The 15,337-nt window shown below is 43.9% G+C and overlaps 1 protein-coding gene across 5 annotated transcripts in view; it reads right to left on the reverse strand.

Annotated features, from left to right (window-relative positions):
• The window catches only part of Atp10a (ATPase phospholipid transporting 10A (putative)), a 191,158-nt gene that overhangs the window by 15,028 nt on the left and 160,793 nt on the right, over positions 1-15,337 (reverse strand). For all 5 annotated transcript variants that reach the window (XM_029563796.1, XM_029563797.1, XM_008833629.3 and 2 more), the window contains exons 10-13: positions 13,548-14,154; positions 8,799-8,902; positions 8,591-8,717; positions 1,454-1,638 (exon numbers count right to left, since the gene is read on the reverse strand). In XM_029563796.1, the coding sequence (XP_029419656.1) occupies positions 1,454-1,638; positions 8,591-8,717; positions 8,799-8,902; positions 13,548-14,154 (1,023 nt within the window). The remainder of the gene's footprint in view (positions 1-1,453; positions 1,639-8,590; positions 8,718-8,798; positions 8,903-13,547; positions 14,155-15,337) is intronic.

The raw sequence follows: 15,337 nt of genomic DNA on the forward strand, positions 1-15,337 counted from the left end.
ACAGAAAATATATATTCAAAGATAAGATGCTGGGAGCCCACAAAGGTGAAACAAATCTGCCAGTAGAGCCCATCTGATAGAGGTTGGGCAGACCCTGAAGTTCAAATCTAACAGGGAGAACCACCTGCTTAAAAAAAAAAAATCCATTCTCCAGAGGAATAAATTATGGTCAGAGTGTTATAACATACTATCCATATTGCTAATGACATGAGCCAAAGGCTTCTAAGTGTCCAAAGAACCAAGAAATCTCAGCTCATGTAGAAAAGCACAATGGCCATAAGGTAACCCAGACAATGGAGTGACCTAACAGAGACATTAAAACATCCAGTCTAGAAAAGCTTCAAGTTAGCACTAGCATTCTGAAAATTAGCAGAAAAATAGGAGTTTCAGAAAAAAAGAAATTGCAAGTTATACATAGAAAGACCAAATAGAAATTTTAGAACCTGAAATGTTTAAACCAAAGTGAAATGCTAAAGGACTTCTGAATAACCATACAGATACTCTGCATTCACAGAGGTGGACTGTAACTCCACACTTCCCAAGTATGAGCTCTCAGGGACTTCCTTCCAAAGAATTCAGTATGGAAAGGGGGTGGGAGGAAACAAACCTGACGAATACCAGATCAATATCAACACAATGTCATGTAGATAAGATGTGATAAAACGGTACTTCATGTCCTCCACAAAAATCCAGAGCTCTACTCTGGTCATAAGAAAAATATCAGATAAATCTCAAAATTATGACACTCTTTAAACAACCTTCTTCAAACTGATATGAGAATCCTCTATGATTATCTTCCGAAACTTTTCTGCAAATCTGAAACCATTCTACACACAGTTTATTTTCTTAAAAAACAAAAACAAACAAACAAACAAACAACAAAAAAAACCCTTACTCTATGGACTTAGTACCAAAAAAGCAATAACAGAAAAAAGTCAGCAAGCTTGAAATACAATCACACCATGATCAAACTGTTTAAAACAAAGGGCAAAGAAAAAAAAAATCCAACCACAGCCACAGAAAAACAGTCATGAGTTATAAGGCAACAAAGATTCAATGACTACATATTTCTCATTAGAACCATATGTCTGGAAGGGAGTACAGTATTCTTAGGGCGTTGAAAGAAAATAATTGCCATTTCAGTCTTCAATACTCAATGAAGATACTGTTCCAGAAGAAAGGGGAGGTAAAGACATCCTCCGAAGAAAGCAGCAACATTTGTTGTCAGTAGACCTGTACTAAAGGAATTGCAGAAGTGAGGGCTTCAGACACAAGGGAAATGGTGCGCCAAGGACACTCAGGAAGTCTTTCCTGTTGACTATTAAAACACAAGAATGGATCCACCCCATTTACCAACTGGATGCCACTGACTTTGAAGAAGTGAGCAGCCAACACAACATTGCAGATAGGAGGTCACCCTAGGCAGATCAGAGCCTCTCTGAAAGCCAAGTACCTGAGATTCAGCATTCAGTGTGATAACTTCCTCACCATGGTCCAGCAACTTGCAAGCATATGCAATGTTAATGGCTGTTTCCTGTTTGTCACCTGTGAGAACCCAAATCTGCAGGCCAGCTTGCCGCAATTTAGCAATGGTTTCCGGAACTCCATCCTGAAGGCGGTCTTCAATCCCGGTGGCACCTGGTCAAATGTATGAGAGTACAAGTGAGCTCCTCTTCACATGCCCCCATTCCTGATGAGGTACAAATGCTATTTGGAAAGCATATTCAAAGACCAGGAGTGGCACTTCCCACTGAGACCTTCCTGGGTTTCATCTTACAGGTGACACTGGGTGGCAGAAAGCCCCATCTGGAAGCAAACTGATGGTTCACCATTTTAAGACTGTGGTGGCTACCTCGGATAGCTGTTGGAGTGACTCAGTCAGGAATGTGTAGGAAGAACAAGTGCGAGTCAGCGAACATAACTATGAATACTCACAAAGGATTACCTCGAATTCTTGCTAACATGCAGTTAACTTTACCGGAAACCTGAAAACAAAGACCTGGGGTGGGGGTGGAGGGTGGTGGGGGTGACTGGATTCCCAAGGGATTAAAAAGAAAGAGCCCAATCAGTCATCCATCCCGTCCTGTGGAGAGCTTCTGTGTGTGGAATTCTGTGTTTACTCGCAGCATTTGGTATCAAAGCAGAAAGTGCAGACAGACTCAGTAGCTTTTCAAAGCAACATTATCCTGGATGTTTTTTCCACAAGCATAAAGAATTCAAGAGGCAAATTCCCTTTACTGATCTCATTATGTTTGGAAAAATATAAAACAGGTTGAACATCTCTAATCAGCAAAATATGAAATCTGAAATGCTCCAATATTTCAAACTTTTTGAGTGGCAACATGAAGCCACAGCCAAAATTTCCCATATGATCTCATGTGACAGACTGCCATCAAAATACAAGTACACCACAAATATTGCCTACAATTAATTGCCTTCAGGCTTTGTGCATAGGAGTAAGGTTTATAAAATGAGTTTGACATGTAGACTCAGGTCCTATCCTCTAGGTATCTGTCTCATTGTGTATGTACCAAAACAAACAAATGAACAAACAAAACAGAAGAAAAACACCTCAACAATCAAACCAAACACCAATACAACAAAAACAGATGATGGAGGGTACTCAACCTATACTCAGTGCCAAAAATGTCTGGGTATATTAGCTACTTTTCTGTTGCTGTAATTAAAACACCCTTGCCAAGACAACTTACAGAAGGAGGAATTTATTGAATTTGTGGTCCATGATGGTGAAGAGTATGGCAGGAGGCAGCAAGCAGAAATGCGCAGAGTTTACATCTTCAAGCAGGTACAGGAAACAGAGTCAGACTGGAAGTGGGATAAGGCTATATACTCTCAAGCCCACCCCCAGTGACATGCTTCCTCCAGGGTGGCCCTACCTCCTAAAGGTTCTATGACTTTCCCAAACAGTGCCACAAACTTGGAGTCAAGGAGGGCATTCTCATTCCAACCACCACAGGGGCTGCCTCTGTTTCTTAACTGTGTTCACCTTGGTAAGATGGTTTCTGTTCCCACCTCAGAAGTGAGTTGCAGACCATGGTGTCCTAGGCTCTAGCCCTGGCTGAGGCTCCTTGACATTCTTACTTTGTTCCTTTGTAACACAGTTCCTTGTGTTGGGGCACTGTTACAGAATATATGGCTGTGTCTCTACCTTCCCCAACAATGCTCTCAGATTCACAGAGTGAAGCTCTAATTCCCAATGTGACACTGTTAAGAGATGGAGCCTTTGGGAAGTGATGAGGATTAGATGAGGCCATGAGGTAGGGCCCTGATAAGACTGCTATCTATAGGAAGAGGCACTAGGGACAGTCTCTCTCCACCAAGTGAGGACCCACCAAGAAGACAGCCTTCACTAGACACTGGACCTACTGGTATCTTGATCTTGGATTTCTAGCAATCTGAATGATAGGAAGTAAATGTGTATTGTTTAAATCATCTAGCCTATGGTGACTCCCACAACAGCTCATTTGAGTTAAGATATCCTTTCCCCTTTTCATAGAATAGAGACAGCAGGCAGGAGAGGGGAAGAATCAAGGTCTACAGTACATACAAAGATTCCATATTTCTCAAACATACCATTGGATATACTTTCAGAAATCACATTTTTGTGTCAATGAGGCAAAGATTACTAGCCTTCCAAAGTTCCCTCAGGGCATGTGGTTGATCTTTTTTCTAGCTCAGATAGCCTATGCACTGAGTCAAACCAAACTCTGACAGGGGAAGGACAAGTAGAACGGAGGTACCAGAGGATAGGTGGGAATTTGCAAAGGATCCAGAGAGAAGAAGACATTTTAGGGAAGCTGCCCTTTGCTTAGAACCTTAAGACCACAGAGTCCCCGCAGGAAGCAGACTGGTCAGGGTGGTGACTAAGATCTGCTGAGGAACAAGGCTGTATGCTATGCTCTGCATTAACTGTGAATACCATTTTAATCCCTCTTCCAGAAGAGCCTCTAGTCTTAGTCTTTCCCTCTTCCTCTTAGCCTTAGAGCCCTTTTGGGGGGTGGGGATAGAGTACCAGAAGGGGGAATGTGGTAGCTTGGGTCTCTGGCTCAAGCTATGAGTCACTTCTGTGATATGTTCTTTGGCGTTTGGAGATAAAATAAGGGACAGGTTTATCTGCCATGGTGTACTCCCAGTTCCTCCATAATTGATCATAATATCAGTGATTACAGTATAATCATAGCAATGGCTACACTTGATAGATTAGCTGGGATAATGCTGCTATCATAGTACTTGGAAAGTAACTTGTTGCAGTTTGGATCGTGAATGTCTAGGTCCATGTGTTAAAGGCTTGGTCCTCAGCCTATGGCAACAATGGAGGTATGAAACCTGAAGGAAGTGGGACTTAGTAGCCAGACGTCAGTCACTGAAGATACTGGATCGTGGCCCTTTTCTGTCTCAGTCTCTTACTTCCTAACACCCTAAAGGGCAGTAGAATCCACTCCCACCAAAATATTCTGCCTCACCACAGGGTCCAAAGCAGCAAATCAAGCAACCATGGAGTAAAGTCTCTAAAACCATGAGCTAAAATAAACTTTTATTTTAAGTTGATTTTTCTCAAGTGTTTTGTCAGTGACAGAAAGTATACAAACATGTTATGCAACCAGTTACCAAGACTCCAACAGATGACAAATTCCCACAGGTGACTTGGCCTTGAGTTACCCGCCTTTGTATCACAGCCACTCAGCTAAGATCTCTTAGTAAAATGTCAACCAAGAGAGAAAGCACCCAAGGCTTCACAGGTTGCTGCACACTGCAGGGGTCTGCATCTTTCAGAGGAAACCTAACACATGAAACAGAAATACAACTTCCCAGTTAAAGAGCCAATTAGCCAAAGGGCTCCCTCTGAGGCCATTTCACCAGTGTCAGCCCTACAACCTGCAGGTCTAATTCAAACATCAACCTTAATAGCTATGGAAAGCACACATCCAGCCAAGCATGAACTATGGCTGACGAAAAAGAATCAAAGTTTATGAAAATAATTTGAGAGGCTGGAGAGACGGCTCAGTGGTTAAGAGCACTTACTGATCTTCTAGAGGACCAGAGTTTGATTACTACCATCCATCTTGGGTGGCACATAATCCTTTGTAACTCTAGTTCTGGGGGATCCAATACCCTCTTCTGGTCTTCGTTGGCACCCTCACACACATGCTCATACACACACACACACACACACACAACACAAATAATTTAAAATAAAATAAATTTCAAAAAATGATTTGAAACATAGTTTCTTTCTTCAGTCTCCCAATACCTTGGGAGCGTAACCTGTTTGTAATACACTTTACATGATTTTGACTAAATGCCAGCTTCTTTATGCCTTGACCCCTGGGAGGACCTGGCATTCCTGGGTATAATAATCTGGGTAGTTGGCAGAGCTCAGAGATTAGCTAGTGATACAATGTATCACTGGGGTCAAGTGTCAGGTGGCTTTTGATGGAAGGGGAAAGGATGTTCTGAAATGGGGAGTTTCAAATGACATTTAGAGAAACCAGCAAGAACACTGGGGAAAGTGAATAAAATTCTATATTTTTAATTTAATTCTTGACTAAAAATGGAAGTTTCAAGAACCAAGTGATCCTTCCTACTGAAGATACTATTTGTGGTTCTCTGGGGCTATTTAATATGAGCACTTAAATAAAAATATTTAGACAGAAATTTGACTTAGGCATATTAAAGACATAAACGGCTCCTTTCACATTTCTCAGAAATGAGGAAGAGGGGTTGGAACATAGTAGCTGAACTCCTTGCCTGTTGGTCAAGCTGTGTTGGGTGGCTCTCGTATTTTTCAAACTTAGTCATTATCATTTAAAACATAAATATAACCTCCTCTCCAAGGTTCAGGGACCATTGTGAAAGAGGGTCCAGAAGAGTCATAGGCTGGGGATGACCAGAGCAGAGCAAACCCATGTCTCCTGGATATGACAGGCCTGCTGCACTCATGAGATCACAGCAACTATGGTTGCCTATGTAAGAACTGTACAAGATCAAGCCAGTCAACATTCTACATGGATGGAGTGGAAAGGGGTATATGAGCCCACATCCCTAACTGAGGACCTATGTACAGTTGACGTCTTTTAGGAGAGGAAGACTCAGTTTTCTTTAAGGGTGTGGCTCCTAGCAGGAAAACCACACTCCATGGGATGGTCCCATACCCGGGATTATATGGACAGCACAAATTGGTGTCAATTTGGATTTTACTGTTTTTTGTTTTTTTTAAGGAAGAGCCAACACTGGGAGAGGGTAGGGAGACAAGGGTGGATTTTGGAGGAGTTAAGGGGAGGAGTTGGGGGTGAGTATGATCACAATACATTTATGAAATTCTCACCAAAAAATAAAATATTTATACCAAGTGGTAGGAGGTGGAAAGTGGTTAACAACTGGTTTGCAAGAGCAAGATGGATCTGTTGAATTTTGCCCATTTCCATGATATAAATATTCTCACTTTGGATAATTTCAAGTTACCAACATAGTATCAAAGAGCATGTAAAATTCATGAGTTCACGCAAAACAGTGAAAGGTACAGGTGAGTTGATTCCATGTTAAGTGTGAGGCTAAGGTATACCTGGGGTATTCTTCTAACTTAGCGCAGGTTAAAAGAGATACAACACATAAGACCAGGGATGTGATGGCTGCCTAGTGACCAGAGACAGTTTGTAGAGAAAGACCAGTCAGGCTATCACAGATGTGGATGTAATCATATGAGATTCATCACCATGCAAGTAGCTGAGCACTAGACCCTATACCCAAACCACACCCAGTGCTTCAAGTCATTCTTTCTTTTCACCCTCATAACAGCCTTCCCATGTTGGAACTATTATTCCCCACATAGCAGATAGGGAAACTTAGATACAAAAAAGACTGAGTCACTTGCCCAAGCTTGCACAGTCAGTAAATGGCTGAACTGAGACTGGACACCATGGCAGGGCTCTAAGACTGACGGAAGGGACAGCAGAGTAGGCCCCCAGCAGCTCTTAGCTATGTTCTCCACAGCTAAGGTCAGTCATGACTTGGGAAAGGGAAGAGAGATTCCATCTGCATTGCTCCTGAGTGGAACAACACCTGCTGTGAGAAGGTACCAGATGCAAACTTTACTTCATCTCAGAAGTTAATGCTATCTGAGGTGGGTGGGACCACCCACCCACCTCAGCCATGGAGGGAGAGTGAGTAGGATCAGAGAGGCTGGGCAGGTGGTCCAGAAGGACCAGCTGGACATCTTCCCTGTTATACCTCAGGCCATCACTAAAGAACATTCCAAGAAAGCCCTTTCTTGGTTTTTATATTGTCTGATTTATGGTGTTGTTCTTCTTTTTGAGACAGGGTCCCTCTGTGTAGCCCAGATTGGCCTCAAAGTTACATTCCTGCTACTTTCACCTCCTAAGTGCTGGAATTACTGGTGTGCAGCAGTATGTCTGGCTGTTGTATGCTTTATGAAGCCAGAAGTGTCACTATGCTGCTCAGGTTGGCCTTGAACTCCTGGGTACAAGCAATCCTCCTGCTTAGTTTCTGGAGTAGCTGAGAGCACAGGCGCAGGCCCCACCCTACACCCCACTAGGGATGCCTATCCCAGAGATGGCAGTCCAAGTCAGTAAATCAAAACAGTGACTTAAAATAGGAAGCGATACTTTTGAGGGGCTTCATTTAGTTTACCAGGGATAGCACTCACTACGTCTCTGGGTTCCAAGCCCCACAGCTTTTTGAGTAGGATATGGTCAGCCAGAAACTGTGGGCAAAGTTTGTGAAGATACTCATTATATCTAAGACACATTAGGCTATTAAATATTAACACTATTAATAGATATCTGTATATATGGAAATGTAGATTTCCCAATCCCTCTGCCCAAAGAATGAGGACAAGTAAACACAAGCTGTGTTAAATGAGAAAAAATGAATTCTCTGGGGCTCTCTGAAGAACTAGTGAAATCTGACTAACGTTCTCCAAAGGAGGAGCATACAGTACTCTGACAGCCGTTTCCTCTGGGGGCACACATACACAGTCCTGGTACACTCAACCAGACTCATTCACTAATTTAATAAATACGAAATACTAAAATATTGAAATACTAAATTAAATATTAAAATAAGTGCCAAAATAACAAATATCTTAACTCTTATTAATAGTAATTAGTATTTGTTAGATGTAAATAGGGACAAAGAAGGAAATATAAGCTATTTTCTTTTCATCCCCAATAAATCTGAAATATTCATAAGATGCAAAATGCAGCAGTTCCACAAACGTTTCTGGTGGATTGCCACGGGGTTGAAATCTTTTTAACTGTCAGTTGTCAAAGGGCTTGCTCCTCATCTCCATCTTTGTTGGAAAAGCGAGGTTTAGGGAAGGCACGATGACAGCCAATCTGGAGTGCCTGATGTACCCAAGCCCAGTGGAAACAGCCTGAAGGAAAAGTTCAAAGACCTTCCAGCCTGGGGACAAGCTGGCATCAAGCCAGGCAGTTCCTCAGACAAGCCTAGAAAAGCCCAGAATGTGAGGAGCAGCCAGGTGACTACCTATGTCAGGCTTTCTCTGCAAACAGCACTGATCACACAATAGGCAGCTGGAAAGCCTAATTACCCAGAAGATGCAGGTTCGTCTCCAGGCGAATGGCAGACTGGAAGAGGAGCTCCTCTCTGTTGTTCACAGATGATTCTGCCTCAATGTGGCCTTGCAACCAACAGGCATACTCTTCTTTGCTCAGAACCTGTGGAGACACACTATTGAGTGCTATACTGAGTGCCGCAAATGGCAGGGGCGCACCCTCAGGAAGGCGGCCCCCACTCACCCTCTTGGCAATGCACAGGGTACGCAGGCCTTCCACTGCATACAGGTTGAGGTAATGCTGTGTTCTGCTTCGGATCTTTTTTTGATGCCTTCCTCTGGTATCATCTAGGGCAGAGTACAAGTCAGAGCAGCCCAGTCGAATGCCCTGTGCCTGACCTACCACTTACAAATATTGTGTACATATCAAATGCAGTCTGCTGTTACTTACAAAAGGAACTTCATCAAAACTTAAGTTTGGGGCCATTTCTAAAATCCTTTGTTGCTTATGACAAAAAACCTATGAAAAGTGACTTGGCAGGCTTTTGTCCAGCCTGCTAAATAGAGGTGCACACTCTCCTGTTTATGAAAAATTACACTTAAGAGAAAGCACAGTTCTTTTCCTAGAACATCCCTCACTATTGATAAAAAGATATTAAATGATGTGTAGGGCAGAATAGTCTATATATTGTATGTTAACCCTGGCAATCTTGAGCTATGAGACTTCTGGTCCCAGGAAAGCTTCTCTACTATTTCTACTATTCAAGTTCACCCCATGACAAGCTGGACCTGGTCAAGAATTCTTCACAAGGGTGACAAAGCTTGCAGGGGGCTCACAATTGAGGTAGAAGATCTTCCTCTTATGTATGAAGCAGTGTATGACTAGACAGACAGCATCCCTGTGGCATTAACATGTCTTGGCAGGCCAGTTACTTAAAAGTGGTTTCTTAGGGACAAGGTCAACACTGAATGCAAAGGAAGATTTGTCCTGGATAATTTTGCTTTGGTTTGGTGTTTAAGTTTACCGAGAGATAAGTTCAATATCATCTTAAGTTTGACTGTCATGTACTAGTATCTCATTACTCTTAAAAGTTTTCTGGGATTCTGATTATATTTTTAGCTCTGAGATTAAAATACAGAGCACCAAGCTCTTAAGTTGTTCCTGGAAAGGGTGGATGGACTACTTTGGACTACTCTGTAGAACAGTGAGCAGAGCTTTGACTCTGATCAACCACACTTGTCAAAAAAACCCACCTGCATGAACAGAGGTAGGCCAGGCCATTCAAGACCTAGACTAGGTGCGGTGAGGGGTGGCCATTGGCGTCTGCTTCTGAGGTGGACAGTGCAGTATGGGGCTACCTGTACAGAGTCTGGCAGAAAGGAGGACCTAACTCTGCCCAGCCAAAGCTGCTCACTGCCCTTCACTTACCCCAGGCAGAAAGACACAGCCCTCTGCCACTTCTGGTGGAACTCTTTCTACATTGTTACATAGTTTTCCTCAGAGAGATCCCCACAGTAGCAAGGTGGGACAGTCAGAGAGAAAACACAGTGCTGGTACTTGTAGGGCCCGCTCCTTATAAATGTCTGGAGAAGTCTGGTTTCAGATATAGAAGGATAGGAAGGACTCAAACTCCACATGAACCATCACTGAGAATCTGGAGAGCCTAAGGAGATTGCATTGGGAACCAAGGGTGTACACACCCTTCAGTAGGCCCCTCTCTGGGACCAGGGCTGGGAGTTGCTGACTTAGGCTAAAGCCCTAACATTCACATTGCATGTGAGGTCTTAGTGAAGCAACAACCTCTTCTTTGTGATATTCTGCAGCAGTCTATGGTCTTTGTTATCTGCCTTCTGATAGGAGCAAATTCTGTGGCTGGTGATCAGCTGTTCAGGTATAGAACACCAGAACATACAGAAGTGGGACCAGGGTTGACAGTGCCTCAACTGCTTGCTGAGGGTAGCAGCTGGGGCTCTGGTAGAAGGATGCTGAGGCTGCACCTGGGTTCTGAGGGGCAGACACAGTGCCAGAGACTGATGGCTCATGTTTCCGTCTGGAAAGATGGCCTGCATGTCTACCAACTTCCAGACACTGCAGGACAGAGACGAACGTCACTTGGCTGAACACAGGGCGACAAGACAGCTCGCAATGCTCACAACACAGAGAGGCCTGCAAGGGAGCACAACTCCCCTTCCTGATCGCAATGTGTTCTTGCAAAGTTCTGATATTTTCATGTCTTTTATACTTTAAAAATTGTATTTTCCCAATAAGGAGTTTGATTTTATTGAGACAGAAAACAGAGAGAAAGTGAGTCTCTGCTTCTTTACACAAAAAGCATTTACTGATGTACTGGGTAGGAGCAATGTGTAATGTGTGAGTCTCTGCTGGGCAGTGGGCCCCAATGAACAGAGAAGACTGAAGGTTATATTTTAAAGACTACACAAAGTAGAGACTCCACCAAACCACAGGAAATCTTAAAGGGATGGAGACAGGGAGATGGGGAAGGGATCCCATTTATGGTATATGTCTATGTCACATCCAGCATTGCTAAAGGGTCTTTTTGTTACAGTAGCAAAAAAAAACCCTGTAAGATTAGCTGATCAAGAAGCTAACAGTCTCTGGCCTGGATGAAGACCCAACTTTCCAGTTTTGCCAGATCACGTGGTCACAGGACCACCCCTGGGAAGGTAGGTTTACCTTAAGTTATGCTAAAGACATGGGTGGAATACCTAGTGTGTCAATGAGGTGCTGAACTTTTCCTGACCAGAATCCCTAGTCTCTAAATGCAGTTCTTGTGAACCTGTCAGTTACAAATAGGCTCTCCCTCAAGTCTTGCCTGCTTTTCTGAATTTTTCCAGAAATGCATAACCTCTCCTTTTCTCTTTAGATCTGTTTTTTAACCATGCTTTCCCTAACATTTTGGGTTTTTTGCCCCAACATCTTGTATTTCTTTACTTTCTCTCCAAAGCTCCCTTCCTCTCCCTACCATGTGGCTGCCAGTCTACCATGTGGTGTCTGTCTGACCTCCATGTACACTCTAAACTGACAATGGCTTCATGGCTTTTTCCCTTCTCCCCTTCATTCCTCTCCTCAAGGCAGCTGCTGAGATTTATGGCTTGCTTGCCCTGAGGATTCTTCTTTAAATTCTAGTAAAATTGTCCTAAAGCATCTATTTCAGTCCATTCTTAAATATGTTTTGAATGAGACCAAGGACCCTAGAAAGGGACCCTGATCTCCCTTGTATCACTTTGTAAATGAAAAAGTTTTTGCTGCAATTTGTATCTTAAGCATCCTCTGAAGTCCCACGTGGTAAAGGCTTGGTCTCACTGTTTCAGGCGATGATGTGCAAGAAGTAGAGCCTAGCAGGAGGTCATTAGGTCAAAGAGGACAGTAGGATGTGGATACCTCTCTTTCTACTGTTGTTTCCTGGCCAAAAATTAAGAAGTTTGTTCCAATACATGATCCCATAATGACACGTGGCCTCATCATAGTCCTCAGAAGGATAGGGTGTCAGTCCATTAACTATGGGCTAAAATTTCCAAACTGTGAGCCGATATAAACCCTTTCTCTATATAGGTTGATCTTCTTAGGTATTTTGTTAAGGTGATGGAAAGCTAGCAGATGGCATTAGCAAGAGTTATTTATAAGTTTTCTGTATGCTTTTTCTATACAGCTGAGAATTTCTACTGATCAAAAAAATGTACTAGCAGAGTACAAACGTAGCATTGCTGTGGCCTCGTCCAAGGCTCGTGTTTCCTTGGCCTCATCCATGGCTCCTGTTTTCTTGCCCAGCTCAGCAGGGTTCACTACCCTCCCTCTGAGAGGATGGATCTCTTCTGCTGCCCGTATCCCACCTCTGCATGCTAGTGAATTCATTCTTTGGTAATTTCATACAGGGATAAAATGCATTCTCATTGCTATAATCCCCCAGCCTCTTTAATCTCCCTCCCACTACCCCTACAATCCCTTTCCCACAGGCCTTTCACTTTTGTTATGACCCATTCATTACATGTGTGTTAGACGCTGAAGCCTAGAGATCCACTATCCTGTCTTTAATGCACAGCTATGAGCTAGGACAGAGGTGATCTTGGAAGAAGAGGAAAATCTACTGATAACCACCTTCTCCACAGTTTTCTACTGTGTAGATGTAAACAACAACTAAAAGAATGAGGAAGGAGTGAATCTTGGAATGGGAAATCAGCCCATGAATAGGAGTCTACCCCAAATGAAGCCTGTTCTAGTCATGAGCATAGAAAGCTCTAGAAAGGCCTACTCAGTGAGCAGTGCTTCATAGCAGGTGATACACAAGCCACTTTCAGGATGTGAGAAATGGGAAGGATGCAGGTATTTGGCAGTAGGGTACTGGACAGGACTCCTCTGGTCACTAGCTTTACCGGGCCTCCACCCCTCCTGATTCCCAGAGGCGATCCCACTCTCCTAGGTTCTCAATTCAGTGCTGAAAGAGGGAAGACCGTTCCCTTCCCTCCCAATCCAGGAGAATTTCTAGTTGGACAGAGTTACAGCCCCTTTTACAGGCTAATTGCACTATGGTTTTCAGTGCCTACATGGTGAAAAGGCACTGACAAGAGGCTGCTTGGCCCAATGAGAACAAGGGTCACCACTCTTGCTTCAGGCAGTTCTACAAACAGCCTGAAGACTATAGCCTGGACCTCAAAGCTGCCTCAGATCTGTGACAAGAAGGAAATTTCCAGAATTTCTAGTCTAAAAGTTCCCAATGTTCATTGTTCATATTTAAACACTGATGCTTCCCCAGTGACCCCCAACTTGCCTTGTCGAAGGGCAGATGAGGGCAGAACCCATGTACAGAGCCCCCTAAACTCTGCCAATGTTAAGTCCTTGGAACTGGAGAATCATGATTCTCTCAAGGGTACCTCATTACACCAAAGATAAATGAAAAGTCCTCTGCCCAACAGGGTGGAACTTCCCAAAATGTCCTCCCTCGCTCTGGGGTGTGGTGGGAGAGGCAGGAGTTACCTGAGGAACATGGAAGCAGAAGATCCATGACCACTGAGTCAGCCCCCTTTGTATAGACGTTGATCTCGTCGGTCAGTGGGTGGCGGATCACCACCGACATTCTCTTACGGATGGAGTCGAAGCCAAGCGTATGCAGGAGCTCAAAGGTGAGCCTGCCCAGGTGGGGCAGCTCCACCGACACCTGGTTTTGTAGCCGGTGCACCAGTGTGCAGCTGTAGGCCCTGGCTGCATACACTAGTGCTGCCTCATCCGGGCTCTCTGCCTCATATCGAAGCTCTAGATCAGGCTTCAGCCCCTGCTTCTGCTCCCCAAGGTGCTTCTGCTCTCCTGTGCCCTCTGGGGCCCAGCCTTCTGCCTGGCCTGCTTGGCTGCTGTAGCCGTTGGGTGCAAGGGTTGATGCAGCCTGTCCCAGCCTCTCCTCCAGCTTAAGTAGCATGCTGTCCTGGGATAGGCTGGACAGGACACTGGACCCTGATTTGTGGCTGGACTTGTTGGTGGCCAGGTTCCCAGTGTTGCTATAGCCAGAAGCCTGGCGGCTGGGGGTGAATCTCCGAAGGAAATCTTCTATGGTCTTCACAGGGGATTTCAGCTCAAGCCTCACCCTCACCTGCCAGAGAGGCAGAGGGAAGGCAGGTGAGAGAATCCCAGTTGCCCCCCACTTTGTGTAAGTGCCTCAGAGGAGTAGCAACGCACCCTGATGCCAGGAACAAAACTACTCCATCCCCAACACACACACACACACACACACACACACACACACACACACATACAAATTAAACAAAAGCTGAAGAACCAACATGGTGGCCCAGGTCTGTAATCTCAGCACTCAGAAGGCTGAGGCAGAAGGTTCACACATTCCAGACCAGACTGGGCTACTTGAAAGACTGTTTTATATATTCATTTGAATGTGTGCACAAAATATTTATATACAAATCACATGTGTAAACTCCAAAGACTCTCTCAGCAAATTAATACATAGGCTGGTTCAGGATCCAAATCACTAAAAAATATTTTAACCAATATAAGAAAGAAAAGGAGTTACATATCTGAAACTGTTAAAGGTTCAGGAAGTCATACCAGAACAATGGAGCCACTCTTTCTTTAAAGAGCAAATGTTGAAACAATCCTAAACTGTAATACAATAATTCTTAAAATTTTATAATTGATCCTTTGTGTCCAAAGTTGTGAATTACTGTAGTAGCTTCCAGAAAAGTGAGGGGGCAGAGTAAGACCCAGGACTAACCACAGAAACATTTTCTCTCTGGTCCTAGAGTGTCTCTATATTTTATTCTTTTGATTCTGGGGATTGAATCCAGAACTTCATGCACGCTAAGCCTATACTCTGTCATTGACTTACACCTCTGAGGCCAGTATAATGACTTTAAATATGCTCCATGTCTGGGTGGGGGAAGTAGGCAGCCACCTTATAGCACCCAGTGGCTCCAAATGCTCTTGAAGGTGGCACTCACCATTACGTGGGTACAGAAATGCATCCAGAATGTTCCTTTGTAGCCTGAGGGTGGGCAATTAAATATTTTGTTCTCTATGTGGAACTGACAGCACGTATGATCTTCAGAACAAGCCTCAGTTCACACTGGGGCCTCTTGCTAAACAGCAACTGCTTCAGTTTGACTATTAGACAGAACCTAGGAATCTAGAACCTAGGAAACACCCACGGCTACAGGGATGTAGAGGGCTTTAATGCTGGATGGTAGAAGATCCCAAAGGCCAGGTAAGGGATGCTCAGATAGCTATATAGAAAGCTGGCAGCACAAGTTTGTGGTCTGAGG

This window comes from Nannospalax galili, unplaced genomic scaffold (assembly GCF_000622305.1).
Source record: "Nannospalax galili isolate Female #2095 unplaced genomic scaffold, S.galili_v1.0 scaffold135, whole genome shotgun sequence".
NCBI classification, from domain to species: domain Eukaryota; kingdom Metazoa; phylum Chordata; class Mammalia; order Rodentia; family Spalacidae; genus Nannospalax; species Nannospalax galili.